Source organism: Cyprinodon variegatus, unplaced genomic scaffold, assembly GCF_000732505.1.
Source record: "Cyprinodon variegatus isolate N-32 unplaced genomic scaffold, C_variegatus-1.0 Scaffold1835, whole genome shotgun sequence".
Lineage (NCBI taxonomy): Eukaryota > Metazoa > Chordata > Actinopteri > Cyprinodontiformes > Cyprinodontidae > Cyprinodon > Cyprinodon variegatus.
Genome location: NW_015152288.1, coordinates 16,796 through 38,553, shown reverse-complemented (window position 1 = coordinate 38,553; position 21,758 = coordinate 16,796). Strand labels below are relative to the sequence as shown.

The 21,758-nt window shown below is 41.1% G+C and overlaps 1 protein-coding gene across 2 annotated transcripts in view; it reads right to left on the bottom strand.

Moving 5' to 3' along the window:
• Positions 1–21,758, bottom strand: part of LOC107104663 (clathrin heavy chain 1-like) — a 35,760-nt gene continuing 14,002 nt past the window's right edge. For both annotated transcript variants that reach the window (XM_015404711.1, XM_015404712.1), the window contains 28 exons: positions 20,590–20,858; positions 19,122–19,283; positions 18,897–19,010; positions 17,504–17,677; positions 15,674–15,871; positions 15,298–15,498; positions 14,831–14,983; positions 14,597–14,719; positions 13,101–13,238; positions 12,849–13,013; positions 12,580–12,760; positions 10,843–11,006; positions 8,520–8,645; positions 8,295–8,437; positions 7,427–7,661; positions 7,215–7,337; positions 6,984–7,129; positions 6,722–6,905; positions 6,454–6,646; positions 5,877–6,034; positions 5,526–5,798; positions 5,126–5,443; positions 4,911–5,042; positions 4,714–4,824; positions 4,465–4,635; positions 4,160–4,381; positions 1,042–1,117; positions 1–968 (listed from right to left, as the gene is read on the bottom strand). In XM_015404711.1, the coding sequence (XP_015260197.1) occupies positions 835–968; positions 1,042–1,117; positions 4,160–4,381; positions 4,465–4,635; positions 4,714–4,824; positions 4,911–5,042; positions 5,126–5,443; positions 5,526–5,798; positions 5,877–6,034; positions 6,454–6,646; positions 6,722–6,905; positions 6,984–7,129; positions 7,215–7,337; positions 7,427–7,661; positions 8,295–8,437; positions 8,520–8,645; positions 10,843–11,006; positions 12,580–12,760; positions 12,849–13,013; positions 13,101–13,238; positions 14,597–14,719; positions 14,831–14,983; positions 15,298–15,498; positions 15,674–15,871; positions 17,504–17,677; positions 18,897–19,010; positions 19,122–19,283; positions 20,590–20,858 (4,787 nt within the window). In that variant the 3' untranslated portion in view covers positions 1–834. The remainder of the gene's footprint in view (positions 969–1,041; positions 1,118–4,159; positions 4,382–4,464; positions 4,636–4,713; positions 4,825–4,910; positions 5,043–5,125; positions 5,444–5,525; positions 5,799–5,876; positions 6,035–6,453; positions 6,647–6,721; positions 6,906–6,983; positions 7,130–7,214; positions 7,338–7,426; positions 7,662–8,294; positions 8,438–8,519; positions 8,646–10,842; positions 11,007–12,579; positions 12,761–12,848; positions 13,014–13,100; positions 13,239–14,596; positions 14,720–14,830; positions 14,984–15,297; positions 15,499–15,673; positions 15,872–17,503; positions 17,678–18,896; positions 19,011–19,121; positions 19,284–20,589; positions 20,859–21,758) is intronic.

The window sequence follows — 21,758 nt, the reverse complement described above, 5'->3', positions numbered from 1 at the left end:
AAGAAAGTGGAGGAAACGTCTCCATCAGACTCTGCAGCACTGAGCAAACAGATTGGGGGGGAGGGGGGTGTTAGTCACACACACACACACACACACACACAGGTCTGCAGTCCCTCCTGAGGCAGAATGGTCCCGTGTTAAAGCAGTGTGTAAAGCACATGGAAATGTTTGGAGAAGAGCTGAGTTTGGAGACTTCTGCATAGGCATTACTGGAAAGAATCAAACTTTCCTGGACATCAACGTTTGTAAAATAGTTTTTAGATTTTCTTCAACCATCAGTCCTGAAGAGCGAGCATGGGACCGTGACTCAGAACGTAGTGTTTCAGGATTATGGTTGTGAAAGCATTCTGATGTTGCAAAATGACAAAGACAAAAAAAAAAAAAGCACACGTCAGCAGTTTTGGTGTCTGGATATATTCTACAATTCAACGCATTGTACAGTCGGAATAAATGAAGCCGCTCAGACAGACAGGAAAAGGTTTCTTCTTGCTATAGAGTGCAAATCAGATGCTTCACAACAGACCTTAAATGTGAGGAGAGGACTGGCTCTCCTCCAAAAGCCCACCCATTCTACATTAAACCATTTCCCATTCAAATAAAATACAAGAAATTAAGCTAATCAATACGGAATGTGAGAAAATTTATCTGATTTCATCCTTTTGACAAAATAAACTTTGAGTCCTTCATGACAGCTTAAAAAAAACAAAACAAAAAGAAAAATAATAAATGTTTATCAGGATCATCCCCCTGCTGCTGGTAGGAGGCGGGGACATGATGAAGGACTGAAGGAGGTGGATGGAGCCTGGAGGTGGACAGATGGGAGAGGCGGCGTCTTCACATGCCGTAGCCGAAGCCCGGCTGAGCCGCTGGTGGAACGAAGCCTGCAGGCGCCTGGTAGCCATAGCCGTACGCCTGCTGCGGGGCCACTGGTACGCTGGGGCCTGCCGTCAGCATCAGCTGGGGCGTTCCTAAACCACACCAAAGGTTTTAGCTCCAATATCAATAATATATTATATAATAATATAATTATAATCCTGTTACCATAGACGATGGGTTGCGTTTCTGTCGCCTGCTCCTCTTCTTTTCTTAGGGACTCTGAGGTTTCAAGCTTGTCTACCTGTATTGCAGAGAAATAAATTGTATTTAGGGATGAAAATCAATACTTTGCCGCCAAAGAAAACCGGCTGACAGGCATTTTAACAGAGCAGGTGTTTTAGATCCTCAACCTTTAAGGCAGGAGTCTGCAACCTTTAACACACAAGGAGCCATATTGGTCTGAATCCAGCTGAGATGCTTTAGAGACATAAATCGTATGTGTTTATCGATTAAACTCAACTAATTCGTTTTTTTCAAGATCTGATAAAGGAAATCTGTTGCCATTTTAAACAACCAACAGTTTATTTGTATACAATCGCTATATGTATAGATATAAGGCATGGTTTTCTATTATAGCATATTATTTGATCAAAATATAAAAACAAAACTTAGAAGCCAACCAGAAAAAGTAGATCAAAACTAATTTCTGGTTCTTTGAACATTCTGTTAAATTGTAATACAATATTCTTATAAAACCTCATGTCCGTACCCGATCTGTGTGGGAAGCACGATCCGTCCTGCGCATGCGTCGTGAGCAGAATAACTGTAAAAAACTTTTTACTTTTTAGCAAATCATTCATTTTCTTACTTTATTCTTTTGTCTTTTTCAGGCAGGGGGTTCCTTTTGAATATTTGGATATTTTTGTATTTGCATAAATATTGCATGTTCTAAAAAAAACAAAAAAGCAATAAACTTAAATAGCCTTTCGAACGTTACAGTGACTGATCTGAGCATGTCCGAAGATATCAGCCAATATAATGGAGAGAATGTAAAACTTATCCATTTGTTCCAGAAAAGTCTTCAGTATTTTTTATACGATGTAGTTTAATTCTTTAATGTTTTAAGTATATGAATAGGTATTTTCAGTACCATTATTACGTAGTTTTTCTGCGATCCAGATCTTATTCTGTTTGCGCATACGCAGGATGGTTCGCGTTTCCTGGACGGATCGGGTAGCGACAACCCACACTACAGATTCTAAGACTGCTATTTATTATTAGACTACATCTGTTGGTTCTTTACATCATTTTAGGCCACTATTAGGAGCCATTTTAAAGGTTCCCGAGAGCCACGGGTTGTAGGCCCCTGCTTTAAGGTAACAGACTCTTATCTAGTCATTATCTGCTTGCAAAGATTTAAAATCCAACTGGTTTTTAATCAAAGACAAGGCCTGATCTCATGCCACCTATTTTATCTTTCAGCTCTGAATATGCCATGCCCTGTATTAGTTACAGCTATATTACTGAGAGGGGTCAGAACCAGTGAAAATGAAATGAGGCTGAATAAAACTCTTCAAAGCTGAACTTCTACAGCAGAGATAAAGTAACTCATCTTTGAACCTCTGTTCCTTCAAGAACATTGATCGAAGCTTCTAGGAATCTCTGCTAACCGCTTTTTGGTGAATAAAATAAAAAATTCACTGCACGACTAAACAGGCAAGACATTTCCTAGACATAAAAAATAAAAAATTCAGGCAGCAAATCAGATGCAGCAAAAATGCAAATTAAAAAGATGTCCAGAGGACGAGCAGCAGCACAAGCAGTAAAGGTTCGCTGAGAGGTGCATCAGGCTCCATGCCTCCATGCCCAACAACAGAGCAGACTGACGAAGCAGTCCCGTGCTGTGAGACACACTGCTGCTCATATTAAAGCCGGGCGTACACTGTACGGTTTTTCATCCTTTTCTGGGCCGATTCTCCAGCTGTGTGAGAATTTTTCGATCGGGCCGACTTTCAGTCTGCGTGTGCGAGTGTAGAACACAGGAGGGGGGGTAACAAGGGGCAATCAGCCTCTCACGACCACCTCCTCATCAGGAATTGTAAGGTCAGGAGAAAATCAAACATGTTTGAAATTCAGTCAGCCGTCGTAAGATTGTTATGGACAAACGAGCACTCTTCTTCCTCTTAGATGTAAACACAGAAGCATGGCGGGGGTGCGAGTGAAATGGAGTTCTTTCTGTAAAACTGACAGACCGCAGTAGCCACGTTTGCTCAGCCATGTCTTTGTGAAATTTTGTGCTGAAAGCCCTAAAAAGAAAAAGCGACGACATATTTGGACAAATTGCCAAGGCAGCACGTTTCTCTCTAGTGAGCTTCATATTCCTCTTCTACTCGTTTGGCTTCCGGATAGATGAGTCCAAGTAGCGCCATCTCACTGCAGAGATGATACCGACGTGGTTTTTAGACGTACAGTGTGATCAGGTAGATCTAATTAGATCGTCGGGCCGCACAGTGTGAGAACATACATCGTGAGCTGCGAACTTTTAAACCCTGCGGTTTCGTTGCACGATTGAAAATATCGCACAGTGTATGCCCGGCTTAAGGCTGCAACACTGAGACGCAGCGTGGCGACGGGAAGCCGGCTGGATCCAGGTGCTACAGACGCTCTACTGCCAACCAAGACAGCAGATGTACAACCTCAGAGCTTCCTGTGCTCCGGTCACAGAGACAAAAGTTTCCTTTAAGTCTCAATGTTGCGTATTTTTGGGAGTCGAATTTCTAAAGTGACGACGACGCTTTGAACCATTCAACAAAACACTGCTTTGATTGATGGGTGCAGCTGCAGCTAAACCAGGTGATGCTTGTTACAAACTAAAACCATGCACACTGGGGGCTGCAATCGCCCGATCGCTTTTCACCTGCTCCTTAACCGCTTCCACCTGTAAGGGAAAAGGTGCGGCACAGGAGATCAAGGTTAAATATTACTGAACACTCAGCAACAGAAGGCAAGACAACAAACCCCTTTACAAATTAAAAAGTGTTTCCTTTCATTTAAGGAGAATTCGACACTTTTATAGATGCACCAACCTGAATTTTTTGGCAGATTCTTTAGCTGTAGGTTGAACTTTTTTTTAATGGAACTATTTAGGAATGAAAGTTTGCTTTTACAGAGGGGAAACTAAACAGATTCACCAGATTATCTCCATTTATCCATCAGAGCACAAGCTGCTGTTCAACCCATTAGTAACAGAATATTGTTAAACCTACAGCTGAAGGCTCAGTTCTGATCTGATTGGTGCATATCTATAGTATATGGATTTGCTGTGAAGTTGAACGTGTTTTACCTTGGAGAGGTACTCCCTCATGACCTGAATGAAGTATGGCATAGAAAAGTCCATGATGTTGTGCCTCCAGGCGGTCTCCAGCACCACGTCAGGCCGCAGCAGGTCGTAGCAGGAGAAAAGGCAGGCGGCAAAACACTCCTTCTTGTTTTCCTGTAGGAACCAGGCCAGCAGCTCCTCTGCCAGCTCCACGTCTTTGGACTCTGATGCGTACTGCATGGCATCCTGTCAGACAGAAGAAAGAAAAAAAAAATGGTCAGGTCTCGGTTCTCCGTCAAACTCGGCCCCCGAACGAGCGGACGAAGCACCTTGTAGAGCTTGTCCTTCTTGCACAGCTCCACGCTCTGCTTCCAGCGGTTGTTGCCTTTGAAGAGGTAGGCAGCGATTCTTCTGAACTCGATCAGCTCGTGCTTCTCCAGGCGCTGAGCCAGCGAGATGTTGTCAAAGTTGTCGTAGGCGTCTATCGATGTCCTCAGTGCCTGAAACAGATGGGCCATAAAAGTTAAAACTTCTGGTTTATTTCATTTTAAAATCCAAGTGATGTTGGTCAAACTAACCTGATAGTCCTCCTCGGTGATGAAGAGGTTGTTAAGTGCTTCGTTGACTGATTTGTTGTTGTGGTTCTGTACTGAGCGCAGGTAAGGTTTGACCAGAGGCAGCTGTTTAACCTGGAAACACACATGTTGATTATTGAAGACGCATATAAGCTTCTGTCAAAGGATGGTTGGATTTGAACCGGTCAGGTTCAGAGTACCTTAGTGAAGAAGTTAACGGCACGCGAGTGATCCAGTCTGGGGGAGAGCACCAGCAGCAAATCATTCAGTAACAGAGGCTTGAACTCCAGGTAGAACTGGACGGCTTTGTAGTACAGCTCCACGTTGGCCACCTGGGAGAGATTTGGATCAAACGCAGTTCAAATACGAGACGGAAAACTGTAGAAGAAACTTTGCTGATTGGACGGAGCCGTACTTTGGTGATGATGTCTTTGAACTGGCCCTCCTTCCAGGCGTCGGTTGGGTGATTCATCATGGTGATGATGGCGTTATCAAACTCCTCATACTTGTCATAAAGGAAGACCAGCTCCGCCCACAGGTGAGCCTGCTCTGCTGCTCTGAGAACCTTGGGGATGTTAACTCTGGACCAGAACAGCTCCAGATGCTCCCTCATCTTCTGGGGTTTGAACTTTGAGTACAGGATGGCCAGCTCTGTGAACATGCCCATGTGAGCGCGCTCCAGGCCCAGGGCGGCTTCCAGCATGGTGATCAACTCCTCAAAGTAGCCACGGTCCTGAAAGAGAAGGGTGAGAATGACTATGGTTCAGAGGGAAAAGGCAGCATGGATGTTAAAGCAATGAAGGCCTTTAACCTACCTGGTAATAGTTGATCAGCTCCTCCAACTCGTCAGCGTGCACCACTATATGGAGGCCACACATCTGGGCCAGTCTGAACTCCTGGCCGTCCACGCAGGCGAAGCAGACCTCCTTCCAGGTGCGGGTGCTGTTAGCTTTGCGGGCTCCGTCCACAGCAGCCTGATACTCTCCCAGGTGCACCAGAGTGGAAGCCAGGCGGCCGAAGTTGGAGACGTTGTTGTAAAGCAGTTTGGCTGCTTCGTACATTTTCTCGTCATAGCAGCGGTCTCCAACCTAAGAAGGACGTTCAGTGTTTAAATGTGGATTGGATGGATGGATGGAGGTGTCGTTTTGTAACGGAGCAAAGCTGACCTGCTGAATGTGAGCGTTGTTGGGTCCATTGATGAACTCCTCCAGTTCGGCCAGGCGGTTGGTTTTAGCCAAAGCAAAGATCAGCTCCGTCTCTACGTAGGACTCACGAGCCTTCTTACGGGCCATCTGAAGGAACTTCACCAGGTCCTCCCAGTTACCTGAAATATTCACAGCATCAAGGGGCTGATGGGCCACGGTTTCCCTCCACATATCAGTTCACCACAATCAGTTTGTGATCAGTTGGTAGAACCACAGAATTTAGTTTGTTTGGATGCAACAGACCAGCATGAATTTATCAAGCAGGCATTTTTTTTCTTTTTACAAATCAAACATCTAAAGTGAAGAACTACCTTTGCTTGGTCAGCTGCAAGTTGTGCAGGTCATATTTTTCCAGCCTTTCACAACTGCAGATTAATATACAGTCTAAGACGGGAATACAGTTTGATCCAAACCATTTTATTGTGGTTTTGTGTTTAAAGTCCTGTTCCGCTGAGAATCTAACCTCTGCATCAATCTAAAGCACATCACAGCACCCCCCCCTGCATCAGACCCTTATTCCAGATGAACCAACTCTTACCGCTCTTATCAGCTGCCTGGACCACCTCCATATAAGCCGAAGGGTCATCAGCTTTGATGTAGGAGTCAATGGCTTCTTTAACCAGCTCCTTCTGCAGCTGAGCCTTGGCCAGCTGGCTCCACACAGCGGGCTCATTGCAGCGTTCTGCAAACTCATAGGCCCGGTCCAGGTTGCTGATATGCTCAATCAGCACCTAAGGAGGAAAACAAATATCTAACCTGGACTCTTCTTTAATAAAGCAACAGTTTAAGTGTTTGATTTAACAGACCTGCACGGCGGAGGTGTTGACATCAAACTTCTTAAATATGGCAAACGCCTCCTCGAAGAGCTCATTGCTGATGGCGATGTTGGCGATATCAGGGGCGTCGTAGTTGTCCAGCCTGCTGATGTATTCCATCACTCGCGTGTGGTCAGCTTTGATGGCAGTCAGGATCAGCAGGTTCTGCAGATTTCTGAGGAGAAAAACAAAACCTGAGCACATTTCTTTGGTCATGGCTGACATGAGGGTGAAGAACATTCCTGTTAATCACCTGTGTTCACTGAAGACAGAGTTGTCCAACACAATTTTCTCCAGCAGCTCAATGAGCTCATTAGGCAGGTCTGCAGTCATGAAGGCTTTGACAGTGACTGACACCTCCTCAGGGTCCTGGGTTTCTGACAGAGCCGTTTGTACAACCTAAGGACACAACCAGAACCGAGGCTTAGAGATGCACAAGGAGAAATGACCCAGGAAGGTTGATCTGCACGTCTTTAGACTCCACCTGGTCAATGAGTGGTCGTCTGAAAGGGTTGCTCTCCAGCAGCACGCTGGCCCACAGCTCGGCATCTTTGCGTCTTACTAGGTAGCGAGACAAGCTCTTGAACAAGGAGTTCTCATTGCAAACCTGATGTGGGAAGAAAATATTAATGTCGATCCCAACATTGGAGAAAATGGCAGGATAAGGGAAAGAACGGAAGAGAATGGCATCCTCACATTGATTAGCTCCTGGTCACACTGCCCTCGCTCATAAGCCACGCAGGCCAAGTGAGGGTCCCTCTTCTCGCAGTACTTCCCCACCACACGGCTGTCATAGAACGGGTTCTCACGCAGGAAGCGTTCGGGGTTATTATTGCTGTCGATGTAGATCTTTGCCAGGGCATTATGGGTAGCAGGTTCTTCACAGCCTTCGTGGATACGGGACTCCAGCCAGGGCAGCAGCAGCTTCAGCCTGTTGGAAAAGGGTTTTAAAACCACAGCAGCTACATTTAAAATGAATCCAAAACCTTTTATAGACCAAATTTGTTATCACTAGAGGGATAACTAGGTAGTTAGCGGATCTAATAAAAAAATTAAATGATTTTAGGCCAGTTAAGCAGCATAATGAATGATCACAGTTCAGACTATAAATTGTTTAATGTTTAAAAATCAGAAATTACTACTTTCGCTACTTTTTCTAGGCAGACTTTTTCTTGCAGCATAATTGGTCCGGACTTCGGTGGTTCAGTAGGAATAGCAGAGATTTTATTTCAGTCCGTCTGATCCAGTCAAGTCATCATTTTTTGGGGGGTGTGACTGAAGCTACAGTGAGTCAAACTTTCTGGGAGTTTGGCTGATAAAGTTTTTGTCACCTGAAGAACAGGGTTAGAGTTTGTAACAAGCTGTGCTTCAAAAATCAAATTTAACTAAATCTGCCTGGCAACCAGCTTTCCTCTGTACAGACCAGTGTCAATTTTCTAACAACTTCAGCAAGATAGGAATGGAATTATCTTTTAATAACTACATAACCCCTAAACTGTTTTGAAGGGTCAAATATTAACAGTGAATGTTTTTTTTTTTGTGCACTGGGAGAGAAGTAGAGCACCTGTTCCTCTTTTCAACCTCTGCAACAAGTTCATCGGTGGAGAACTGTCCTCGGACGACTAAGATCAGACTCTTGATGACATCCTCAGAGCAGTCCACATCCAGCAGACCACCAACCACGACCGGGAGACGGCTAGGGTTCACCTACAGCAGAAGATGGATCTAAGTATTCTCATCTGAGACCAGGATTTTCCGGCATTGAAAACACCTCTGCAGGGCTTCTTACCTTCTGAACATAAATCTCAATGTACTTCTGCAGGTTGTTTCTGTACAAGTAGAGGACCAGGTCATGGACGAAATCAAAGCGATCGCAGACGATAATGAGGGGCAGCTGATCGGTGAGTTTGGCTTCCTGTGAGTCACAAAAACAAAGCGGATGGAGTCAGTGAGATAAAACCTGCAAAATTAAAACAAACCCCTTCTATGCAATCAGATCAGGGCTGATCTTTGATCAGAAGACTTCTTTCTTTGGCTTCTAAATTTGTTGCCAATATTGGTGCATTTTATGTTAAATCGCCAAGTTCCGGTCAATTAAGTTACAAACAAATAGATCTACTTAAAAACCTCACTATATGGATAAAATGGCTCATTTGGTGAAATATTTTGGGGAAAAAAGTTTATGAAAATCAGTTTCCTGCTTGCAAAATACAGATTTTGGGCTGGTATGCAGTTCGCTCACCGCCACTCTTCACTGTCGTATGGAAGCTGTGGAAAAGCTCTCATTCACTACAATAGCTGCAACATTTGCTTCAGGGTTTTAAGCCAAGCAGTGAAGATTGGTAACAGCAACAAAGTGTTTCTGTTGTAAAGCCTGTATCTGAGATTTTAGATGCAGGCGATTTATTGCAATAATAGCTTTTTGCTATTATTTGCTATCGGACCGATTTCTGACAATCAGATCAGGATTTTCCAAAAAAAATAAAATAAAATAATAATAAAATTCCATCAAATAAAGGACTTCAAATCTAAAAGTCATGTTACAAGAAGCAGCATCTATTTAAGCATGCGGAGGAATTTTTTATTTTTTTTTTCATAAGATTCCAGTTTTGCTTTGCAATTTATTGTAAAAACTAAACACATTTGTAATTTCTTTGCAGTGTTGTAGCAGAGCTACTTTTCATCAGGTCATTACAAGCAGCAATAATAAATGATGTGCGGTATAACAACACCACAAGATCAACACTTTAGGACTGAACACCTGACGTGGATCAGAATTAACTACAAACACTCAAAAACAAAACCTGATTTCATAAACAAACCACTGGATCAGGGATGCACCGCAAATTCACCCACTGGAAAAGCTATTTTCTTGGCCGATTTCTAATATGTTCATCGATAGTCATTTCACACAGAAACCACACTTCTGAAAACTGATGAAGCGACAAACATCAGCTCCATCGAGGTTGTGTGTAAAGCACTGAAGCAGGAGAGCACACACACTGGAAAAACGATCTAGAAATAAGTAGAAATGTCTTAAATTAAGTGTATTTACCCCTAATTTGAGTAGGTAAATGAGATAATTTTGCCAATGGAATGAGTATTTTTACTCTTAAATTATAATTAGATAATATGGACTTGAAATAAGACACAGTTGTGTTGTCTTATTTTAAGTGTAAATTGTCTTGTTCCATTGATAAAATGTCTTTTTTACCTCCTCAATGAAAGAACAAATGCACCTATTTTAAGAAAAAAAAAAACTTCTCTAGATTTCGATTTTTTCCCAGTGCAGGTTGCATAGAAGAGTTTTTCTATTAAGCGTGGCAGACAGGTTTTGAGTGAGCGGGTTAAAAAGCTACACAGTCTCAATGAGCACTCAGGTCAGTGGCACAAAATGCCTTAGAAATCCAAACACACTCTCACCGTTCTGAATCCGAGAAGAATGCGTCACGGAAAAGTTAACTGACACCGAACATGTCCACTGCGTGTTCTTCCAGTGTTTTGAAGGTAAAGGGCTTAAAAAAATGTCAGTGGTAGGTAAACATTTTGGCACTTTTGACTTTGAATAGTTTCTAAATTTAATGAAATGCCTCTAGGTTAAAACATAATAGGACTCTACAATTATAATATTAAACATAACTTCTGTGTTTCAGTTTTCGTTTCCTAATTGTTCATTTTCGGCCAGGGCTTTCATTTGGGTGCATCCCTACACTGGATACCAACTACCTACAAAACAACAAAAGATATTACAGACAACCGAATGTCTAGCTCTACACAGCTAATGCAGGAATTGCTAAATATACGCCTCCATACAGCTCTTAACGTTCTATGTTTAAGGAGGTGTGAGAAGAAAGGATAAAACAGGATCTTCTACTGTGGAGGAGAGACAGATTTACCTGATTCATGTCCTGCCATTTTTATGAGAAGACAAGCAGAAAGAAAATTCACTACCGTCAGGATTTATAAGCAACTGAGGAAAATTAATCGCTACACAACAAGGCGATATACCCCATTTCAGGGTCATTCATTGAAAAGGAAGCAAACTAACCAATAAGTTGCACATTCAAAAAATGGTCAGAAATCTAAATGGCCATGTGTGTCTGTAACTTCACCTTGAGGAAGTTCTTTACACGCTCCGGGTCGTAGCAGTTGCTCTCTCTACAGATCCTCTCCACCTCCTTAATTTGGCCCGTCTTGCAGGCAGCTTGGATGTACTTGAAGTGGACTTCAGCATCCTGACTGAAGTTAACAATAGAGCCCAGGAAGTAGAACAAACCTGAGATGCAAAGAGACAACACCCATTAGTTCAAACAACCTTTGAAATAATTACAGGGTTCCCACAGTCCCGCTAACGTCACAGTAAAGAATTTTCGAGGAAGCAATTCTCGGAAATTTAAGGTCCCTTAGCAGCAGAATTTTCCTCCTGCTATCACTTAAAGTATCATCTGCATCCATGTTTACATAGACATAATCAGAATAAACATTGATTGAACTAAAAGTAAACTATTCTGTTAATATTCAGCAGTATGGGAAGTTAACAGCGGGAGATTCTACTGACTGACGATCGATCAGAACGCAACCGCTCAATAGGATCAAATTCATCTAAATAAGACAAGCTGAGCCCAATGTGCGTTTGTGTTGTCTGACAGGCCTGAAAATATTTTAATTGGATGGAGCATGTAAACAAAAGCCCCATTTCCACTTTCCTCTGAAAACCGATCCACACCGAGCTTGGATCAGTTCACTAGCCGAGCTTTGTTCCTTACGACCGTTTACACATCACTCTAGCATGGTTCATTGCCTCCTACTGATGACTTATGGTACTACAGCTCTCTAGAGCCACATCTAGCACCTGTAACATTTAGGAAGTTTGCAGAGAGTCAGTTGAAGAAGGCAGCCTTTGGTGAATTTACCTGACAAAGTCAGCTTTTTGGAAGTGGATACGACAAAGCATAGTCTAATCAGGGCTTACAGACCCAGGAAACAATGACAGACATTGAGGTTCATCACACTGCTAAGCAGAATCATCACTGGAAATCCTGTGGCGTGGTAGGGAAGCTAGTATTTTTATAAATGTCTGAAATATCATGATTACAGAGGCTAACTGTAGGGAGATGACCCGGTCTGCTCATGCGCCCTTTGTTATCCGAGAACCGAGCCAGAACTGAACCCTAATGATGAACTAGTACCAGTTTAGCGCGGTTCAGTTGTGTCTGGCACTGTCCGGTTCAGTCGTGCATTCCATTTACACCGAGTTGTCTCTGTTGCAGTGCTCAGACCGATCTCAGAACTGTTTCAAAAGGGTTGTGTAAATGGGGCTAGAGCCAATGAGCTATTTTAGTACTATGCAAACACAGTAAAATAAAACTAAATGGCTTAGAAGTTGCTGGATCAGAATTTAAAAAAAATATTTATAGCAGACATTTATATTGACAAAACTTAGTAGATTTGAGCTATTTTGGCAGCTCTTCAGCAATTATATAAAATAGTTTGAAATTATTTGTTTTTCAAATTCAAAAGTTTAAGGATTTTAAATGACCAATTGTAATCCTGTAACAACGTGCGTAGGATGTCGCTTAATATTTTTCATTTTCACCAGCAGCAGCTTAGCTTCCATCATAATTCTCAGGGTTGAAAAATGACTACAATATTAACAGACTGCCTGAGGAGCATCAGACTTAACATAAACAACCATCACTTCAAATTTTAGAAATATGTCCCTAATCTCTGAGATTTAGCAGACATTCTGTAATCCTATGCTTGTTTACAATCCATCTGATATAAAAGAGCAACGTTGAAGGTTTTGAGGTCAACTGTAGATCAGGGTGTCACCATGCCTGGTTTCTCACCTTCAAAGCTCTTGAAGGACTCAAAGAGTTCAGTGAGAGCCTGTGTGGAGAGCTGTTCATGGTACTTGGAGGCCACCTGGACGCAGATCTGTAGGTTCTGGCGGATGTTGGCTGAGAGCATGGCCCTGAGGCACTCCATTGAATCCTCCACTGACAGCGAGCCAAAGAAGTTCACCAGCCACTGAAGGAGGAACAGGAACACTTGCTCCATTTCTTCTAACAAGTAGACAAAAAGCCAAGGCTTTCTGACAAAAGAAGCCGTTTCATACCTCTGGGTTGAGAAGGTGTGTGTGCACAACAGCACGCTTGATGTCATACAGGTCTGTGTAGTGCTCAAGGGCCCTCTGAAGAAGACCGGCCTTCTCGCATAGCTGGGCAATATGGGCACGGTCATAGTGTGTAAACATCTGGTTACCAAGGATCGCGTCTGCAACCTACAACCACAACAGAAAAGTTAAAAACAAAAAGTTCTCTGCATCATACAAGCATTTATTTAATAAAGTTCATGCAGACTGGTCCACCTGTGGGGCGTGCATGAGGTTCATCTCCAACAGGCGAGTCTGCAGTGGTCCTTCAGAAGGTCTGTTGTTCTTTAAAGCATCGAGGAGGAAGGAGGTGCACTGCTGGATCAGGTTGTACTCCATAAACACATCCACAATCTGAAAAGATAAAGGCACAAGGGTAAGATACCCTGACCAACTCTGACTCATTCACAATCACACAACAGCAGTTACAACAGTGAAAAATGTATTTTCATGGGTTGAAACAAACCGAATATTTCAACAGATCACAGCATTTTGACCACACTGATTTAAGTTTAAAATTATATTCCAGACATTAGACACTGAACTCGAGGTTGAATGACGATCAACTTAAGAGTGTTGTTAAGTTTTACTTGTTTTTATTTTATACAGCACATAAAACGAGTTTAAAGTCAATCTTGACGTCGTCTTCATGTTTCTTTACGTTCAGGTTTCCAAATCTTTCCAGACAACGCAGCCAAAAGAACTAATGATGTCATCCATCTAACCAATCCCTGACATGTGCCGCAAACTTTCTTTGAAGCCCATATTCCCTTTTCCTTCCTCCATCCACATGATAAAAATGAGACCACGATAAAAAACAAAAAAAAAAAAAAAAAAAATCACAAAAGTCTCAATTTGATTTTTTTTTAAAGAGAACGGCAAATGGAGGGAGCGGGAATGCAGGATCTCTGTGGGATCTCTTAGCCATGGCTGCTGAAGGCATGAATCAATTAGCAGACACATGCATGTATTGGCCAATGCAGACACAAAAAACTAAAATAAGGCAATATCGGCCCAGAACATTGGCTAGCCAGCATATTGGGCAAATCTTTAGTTTGAATCGTTGCTGCTGAAAAATATTAAACACTTTCAGTCACATTTCACCTGGAAAAGGATCCAAAAATAACTAGACAAACATTGTACACACTGTAGTGTGGAGACCATGTAATGGAGACCATCTTGTTTATCCAAGTAGCTGTGGTGCGTTTTTTAAAAAAGAACTTTTTTTTTTGCTCTGGCAAATATTTAGCATTTGTCCATAGTGACTACTGACAAATATGTAGAAAAGCTGATAAAGCCAACGGTTTGATGCTTCCATTTCGGACATTATTTAAGGAGTGAAGCTGACAGGAAATAATGCAATGCATTCATGAAGTTATTGCCAAGTCTTCCTCTGCATCTACTGCACTTTAGGAAACACGGAAAGCCCTGTCAGCAGTTTACTTCCTACCTCTGCAGAATGGCTGCAGTGTAAAAGCAAAGGAAGTAGTGCATTTCCTTTATGCTACAAGATAGCGATGTTACAGCTGTATCCTGTAGTCAGTAATCCAAACATACTTTAAAGTAGGTGTCCCACACAAATGAGGTAAAGACTGCAATCGGAAAAGCTGTGGAGTAACACTCAGAATACACCTAATGAGTTTATATACCTTCTCCACTACAAATCATGAAGAAGTATGAGACGTGAGTAAACGTAGAGGCATCGTTCTGACCTGTGTGATGTCTGCCAGTGGCTCCTCATCCTGGACCAGCATCTGTGCAAACTGCAGACCTTGTTCTGGGTTTATTCGCATCACGTTCCTGAGCAGAAAAATCCAGTCTGGGGTGTAGCCCACCTTCAAAAAGCAAAATCATGCAAAAAAAAAAAAAAATTTGGAGACCTTCAACTTGAAATTTATCTGAGATTTGTTTGGATATAACTTTGGCTCCAACTGTAGCTTTCCTACCTTCTTGGCATACAGTACGATTTTTGGGAACTGGCCGGTCTCTGCAAAGCACTGAATGACCTTGTTGGGGACATTTGCCCTCAGATACACACTGAGGGCCAAGGTAGGATCAACCGCTTTCACCAGATCACCCAGTTCCTCTGAACACTCCAGCTAAAATACACAACATTAAAATTTAAGATTTCTATAAGACATTACGGCTGTGGTTTAACATCAATGATGTCATGGGAAAAATCTGGGCGAAATATACTGGTAAAAAATGTACATTTGAGTTAAAAAAAAAAAAAAGTTTCTATTGAGGCATTCAGGATACAGCCCATGCTTTAAAGGGAAGTGCATTCATTCCTGGAATATCAGATGATCTCATGTATTCAGTAATGAGCAGCCATGTAAACAAAACAAGTCAGGAAGTGGCAGGAAATGCCTGAGGGAGAGAGAGAGGAGGCTGAGCTAAATGCCTACAGTACCTTGTCTTCCTTCAGCCACTTCTCAAGAAGCTGCTTCCGACCCTGCTGCAGGACGGGCCTGCAGAGCTCCAGGGACTCAAACTTGTTGAGCTGGCCCTGGTCCAACAGGATACCGAAGTACTGCAGCAGGGGAGAGGTCTGGCCTGGCTGAGTGGGAACACCCTGGAAACGACGAATGGTGTCGGGTGTGCGCAGGATTCCCTGAAAAAGGAGAAATAGGATTTAAAGAGCATATCAGATCAAGGATATATATAAAAAAAAAAGGGGAGTAGCACAAGAAATAAAACCCAATTATTAACCTAAAATAAATGGAGCCAAATCAGAAACCCTTTAGAGCAGTCAGAAGCTTTATGAACCCAATCTAGACAGAAGGTACCTTTGGTGCATTAGCAGCAACTTTGGCAGCTTCAGAGTAGTTGCCAGCAGCAAACAGGTTGTTAAATTTACGAGCAAAAAGCTCTTCAGCTCCTGCCAGGTTGTTGCGGACAGCCAAGCGCAGAGCGAGATCTGGATTCTGCAGCACGTTGGTGATGTAGGGAATGATGTTTTCTTCCTCCACACAGACAGACAGCACCTGGGTCCAAACAGAATGGGTCAGACACTGTACCACAGAAACTTTAAAAACTGATTAAGGTTTAAAGATTCATTCTTGAACTGATTTTCATGCATCTCCTCCAAAAAAAAAGTAATTATAAAACCATGTATATGCTCTTAGTTATTGAAAAACTGAAATGTAAGAATTTACTTTTTTGAAGTCAACTTCCATTAAGCTTCCATCAAGTCCTTCTCACTTTCACAAACTGTGCATTAGTTTGGCAGCATGAACAAGTAACTAATCTGTGAGCAGGAGGATTAAACTCCACTAAAAGCCACCAGGCCTCAGGAGTCATTTTAAAGAACACTAGAGCTCAACTAGAAAAGGTCAAATCAACGACACTTTAAAAATTTTAGCAGTAAAATAATTAATAAACAGTAGAGAAAAATAAATAAATACTAGTGCAATCCTCTGCATACTAAGATCTAGTATCCGTTGTAACATGACCTGCAGTATCAGGTGAATAAGACATCCACTGACCCAGACTGCAATGAAGAGAGACAGAAAAGCTGTAGGGATTCTGATGCGATGGCCAAGAGCAAACTTAGACTTTAGGGAAGTTTTACTTCAATTAATACAAGTTTAAATCCCCAATCATTCAAATTATTGCATTGTGCTTGCTTTTAAATGCAAGCTCAGCATACAGAGATTATGCATCAAATATATAGTTTAGTTCATCCCAAATTCAATCAATTGAAAAAGGACCCTTTACTGTTAATCCTCTTTGAAATAGGACTACCGCTATTGTAAAACATACAGAGCTATTCTTATTGATGAGGTTTTATAACTTTGGGGGATTTACCTTCTTTAACCTTCAGTTGGTGCTTTAAGAACATCTAAAAAGTGATAACTTGCTGCCAAATAGAGGAAAAGTCACATTTGAAACCATTCATGTGCAAGGTTTCTAACTCCAACTTTTAAAACCATATTTTTTTCTTAATCCATGATGCGATTTTGTTTTCCCCAACAGTACCCAAAAAATGTACTCCATAAAAGAAAGCACGAGAAATTAGGAAATAAGATATATATATATCAAATTGAACTGCTAAGCTAACTGATGCATCTGTTACCACTAGAGGCCAAAACAGTGGCTCATTTCCTCTCAGATCACGCCTCCATGCACATTTACAACCATGTGTTGCACAGACACACACTGACATTTATCTGCCCCCGCATATAGGCACGTCTGTCACATCTCAGATCAACTTTCAGCCATCCACTTAATTATTCATGTGCTGTGTGGCCTGAATGGAACAATATTAATCAGCTGGCTGTATCCAGTTCTCCTCTGGTTCAGCTTTACACACGGTAACATACAGCCCTGTGTGAAACACCACACCATGGATTATTAATGACGCCTCCTGGCTGAGTCTGAGTTTGCCTGATGACACAAAAACAAATCAAACGCTTTTTTTCCCCAGAGGTCCAAGCCACGACGTGATGTTTTGACAAAGCGCTTTTGTAACATTTTATCAGTGCAAAAGAAATAAAAAGGCGTTGGATTTAATGTTTGACAGACAAGAGCGTAGCTCTACAACCATGTTCATAAGAACAATCTTTGGGATCAGCATGATTAAAACCGTCTGGAGGAACTCTGGTGGGTAACCTTACCTGTCCCTTACGGTTGACCCCAATGATCCCCGAGGTGGCCTCATGTGGAGCGGTAACAAAGATGGTTTCTCCACTGATGCGGTTCATGTAGATGCAGGTTCCCGTCTCCAGGTCGTACAGGTGGATGTAGCCATATTTGGTGATGAGGAAAACCACATTGTGCTTAGCACTTATCTGTTAAAAGAGAGAAAGTTCTTGCATAAAAAGCAACCATATGGGGGAGGGGGGGGTTGAACTAGAATAAAAAATGAGGTGAAGAGACACTTTTTTTAAACAGAACAGCTTGGTGCTACCCTGGGATTCCAAGAACTTGTTATGCTAACAGTCCAGAGTCACATTTGGCATCAAAAGGACTTTAAACACTAGAGTTGTCAAAATAATCAATACCTTGCTTTAGTTGATTTTAAATCAACAAATTGTTCAAAGAAACCTCAAAATTCAATACATAACATCTGTCCTAACCGTTGCACTACCTTTGGCTACAATGCTGGGCTAACAGAGGACCTAGCAGTCTAAAAATGATGGCTGACATTGCAAGTCTGCAAACATTGGGGGGAAAAAAAAAAAAAAAAAAAATGTTGTTTGAAGTAACCTTCCCTTAAGGCAGATGGACAAAAAAAATATATAAAATTCTGAGTGGTGCTATATGTCATGTAAACAGATCAATAAAGCTCTGGTTTCTGTAATAGTGAAGAATTAGACCTTCCACACAATGTGAGCCAACATTCACGGCAGTCGGCATGACTGACACCACCGGCCCAATGATTGGGTTCTGCTGGTCTGATCTCTATCAAATATTCCTGCTGCAGGAATCAGCATATCAGAAATTTGGAATGAGCCAGATTCATGTCTGTTTCTTGTAGAAAGTAATTCTTTATTTGGCTCTCAAACATATCAGCAAACTGACAGACATAGATGGAAGCAAATCGAGGTACAATAAAATATAATCAACTAAAATTGCATGACTGAGTCAAAGGTACAGACAAACATATCATCCTCTTAATTTTCTGTGATGGGGGACTGAATTCTATGGGGGGGCTAAAACTCACAGAAATAACATTTAAGCTGAAATGTATAACCTGCCTAAAACAAACCAATACACTTATAATGTAATATTTAGTAAGAAATGGAATACATTTTTTGGAACTGAAGCTAGAGCTGAAATTACATAAACAGAAGCTATGTCTGTCGTATTATGAACAAGACATGTTATTTGCTCTTAACCAGAAATGACCTACTAGGAAAGAGGGGAAAAAAACTGCCACATATCAAAGATAGAGGGTCATGTTGATTTTAGTATGGTGACACCACCTTTAAACACTAAACATTTACACTGTGTTGAAATCAAAGCTTTATAAAAATGTATACATTTGGTGTACTGAATGAAACATACCTGCATGGCCACTGGAAAGTCATTCTGTGCTTCAGGAGGAAAGAAGACATCCACCGCCTTCTTTGGAAACGGCTGATTACCAGTCGGTGGAGTTCCCACCTCAATGATGTGCAACTAAGCCAAAGTAGACAGGAAAACAAATTACAAGCTGGTTGATTGATCTCCTTCCCCCACCAGCAAAATAAAAAAAGGCAGATTATTGCTTGGGTTAGCAGAATGGATCACCTTTCCTCCAGCCTGTCCTCTAACAGCGAAACAGAACAGAGTTGACTCTTCTGCGTTTCCCTCGATCTTAAACTGGGCGAAGCTGGCGGCGTGGCCTTCAATGGGCTGAGAAACCTTTCTGTCCACAGAGTAGAGCTGCATGGCTCCCACCACTCGGTTTTGCTAAAAATAAAACATAATAAAAAACATCCAGACATTTAGGGAAAAAATTTACAGAAATTATAAATTGATAATGTTAGCTGGTTGTATATTTCTTTAACCATGGATTTAAAGACAGTTCTTTGTTTTTTTATAGTTTTTGCTTAAGAAAATGGCATTTCGTCAGGATGTGCATTTTGAAGGGATTTCATCTTGTATGCTTTAAGTCTGTCAGATCACTTAGAGAAAGCTTTGTCCATTCATTCAAGATGTATTTTCCAAACATTTCTATACCCATTTCACAGAGGTGTTAAGTAGTGGAGTACAAATACTTCGTTAACTGTATTTAAGTGCACTTTTTAGGCATCTATACTTTACTCCATTACTTATTTTTCTTCCTACTTCTGACTTCTACTCATTAAATTTTCACACATCTATCTTTCTATTCTATATATTTTTAAAACATTACTCGTTATTCTTGGCTTCAGTTTAATGTTTATAAATATTTATTTCACGTCATGTGCGCCATCCAATGCAGATCATTGGCTCCATCCACATCTAATAAAAACTAATGTGATTGGATGAGTCGTGTAACGCAAACAATCATTGGTTAGCTAAAGGAAATCTTCAGAAGCAAGCAGGTGTTCTTCAAACTGCAAATGTGAATTGTCTATGCCTTGCTACAATGTCAGATTCAGAAAAAGATGTCGAAATGTCTGAAAGGTCGGATACAGGCTCAAAGATTTTTTTTAAATAGTCTTTCAATTCATATGGTGGCATCTGGCTGGGTTATTTTAAGGTTACTTTATACTTTTTCACTTTTATTTGAGTAAAGAGGTCAAGTTGATACTTCAACTTTTACTAGTGTGTTTTTAAACTGCAGTATCTATATTTCTACTTCACAGATGTGTGTACTTTTAACACCACTGACATTTCATCATTTTCACTTTTAAGTCATTTATTCACCTCAATTATCGTTTTTCCCACCAATTCGATGAAAATTTTAATAAATCTATAAAGATGCATATATACAGGAGGAGAATAAAGACTTTATAGAAGTAAAGAAACAAGGCTCCTGAAAGTAATGACATCTCGTGCCTTAAAATACCCCTCCAAACTATGGATGCACAACATTTATCGGACAAAAATTATATTGGTGTGCTTGGTGGAATTTTATCAGCCCAATAGCTACAATTTTTCGCTATTGGTCATGAAAATTAGAAAATTATTGGTTATCGGCATTGGTTGATATTGTTAATATCATGCATCGCTACTCTAAATCCTGCAAAATAAAATAGTGTGTCTACAGTAGGAGGTACAGTGAAATCACCTGAGCTGAGATGCCAATGAGAAGGAGCCATTTCTGCTTTGCGTCGGTGCGGTAGTTGATGATCTGGCAGCCAGCCAGGCTGGAGTGCCGGTCAAAGACTTTGACAGGTTGAGAGTCTCCCTCCATGCTCCAGTGGTAAACAGCCGTGTCAGTCACAAGTGCAACTGTGTTCAGAGAGATCCACTTCCAGAAGGTCACGTCGTCCGTCATAGTATGTGCCTTCATCTTGCTCTTCATCTCAATGTTAAAGATCTGAAGGGTTTTGGCCGCTACAGAGGGGAGGATAAAAGCAGGAACCAGGCCAAAAGAGGTTATAGTTTGTGAAGGGTTTTTTTTTTTATCGTTATCCCCAGACACACAAACACAGAATTCATTGCAAATGAAACACCAAAATTTAGCAGATGCAGGAAATTTTATTCATAATTGGAATGGTGCCAGAAATGATAGACAGGGATACTGAACATGCTGTAGTGAGAAACTGCATAATCAAGCAAAGAGAAGGTTTGAAAGAAGAAAATAAAAAATATCTATACACACATATTTGGCTTCCAAAGAACTACTTTAGTGAACATAGGGAGATGTTCCAGTTTTAAATGTTAGGCTGCATCAAAAAAGAGCCAAACCGAAAGAAAGAACTTTTTAAATATCTTCTCAAAGCAACAATTTGCTATGTTGGATGAACCATTTATGATTAGAAATACAGAGACTCACTATAAGTTATTGAATAAACTGTTCAAACTGGCCTGTTTGACTCCTTCGCCATAACTAATGAATTGGTGTTAACCTTATGAAAACTAGAGATTTCATTCAAAACTAAAGGTTGTAATCAATACATCAACAAATCATATTATTTGTAGCTTTACTTACACATCACTTTGAGATTAACTCATTCATTACAAGATTTACTTTTAAAGGCATTTTCCCCTAAAGATTTCTTTATGGATTCCAATTTTGCAACACCTATTTACGTTCACTCATCTGTTTTGTTAGGATCTTTTAATCTCATAGGCTTTAATTCATATACTTACTAAATGAACTAGGCCTTTTAAAATAACTTTCACTTTCCTTTCATATGGCGGTTTAATTTTAATGTCACACTAACATCAATATTTGGCATAACTACGTAGTTGGTTAATTAAGTTAACAGCAAAAAAAAAAAAAAAAAAAAA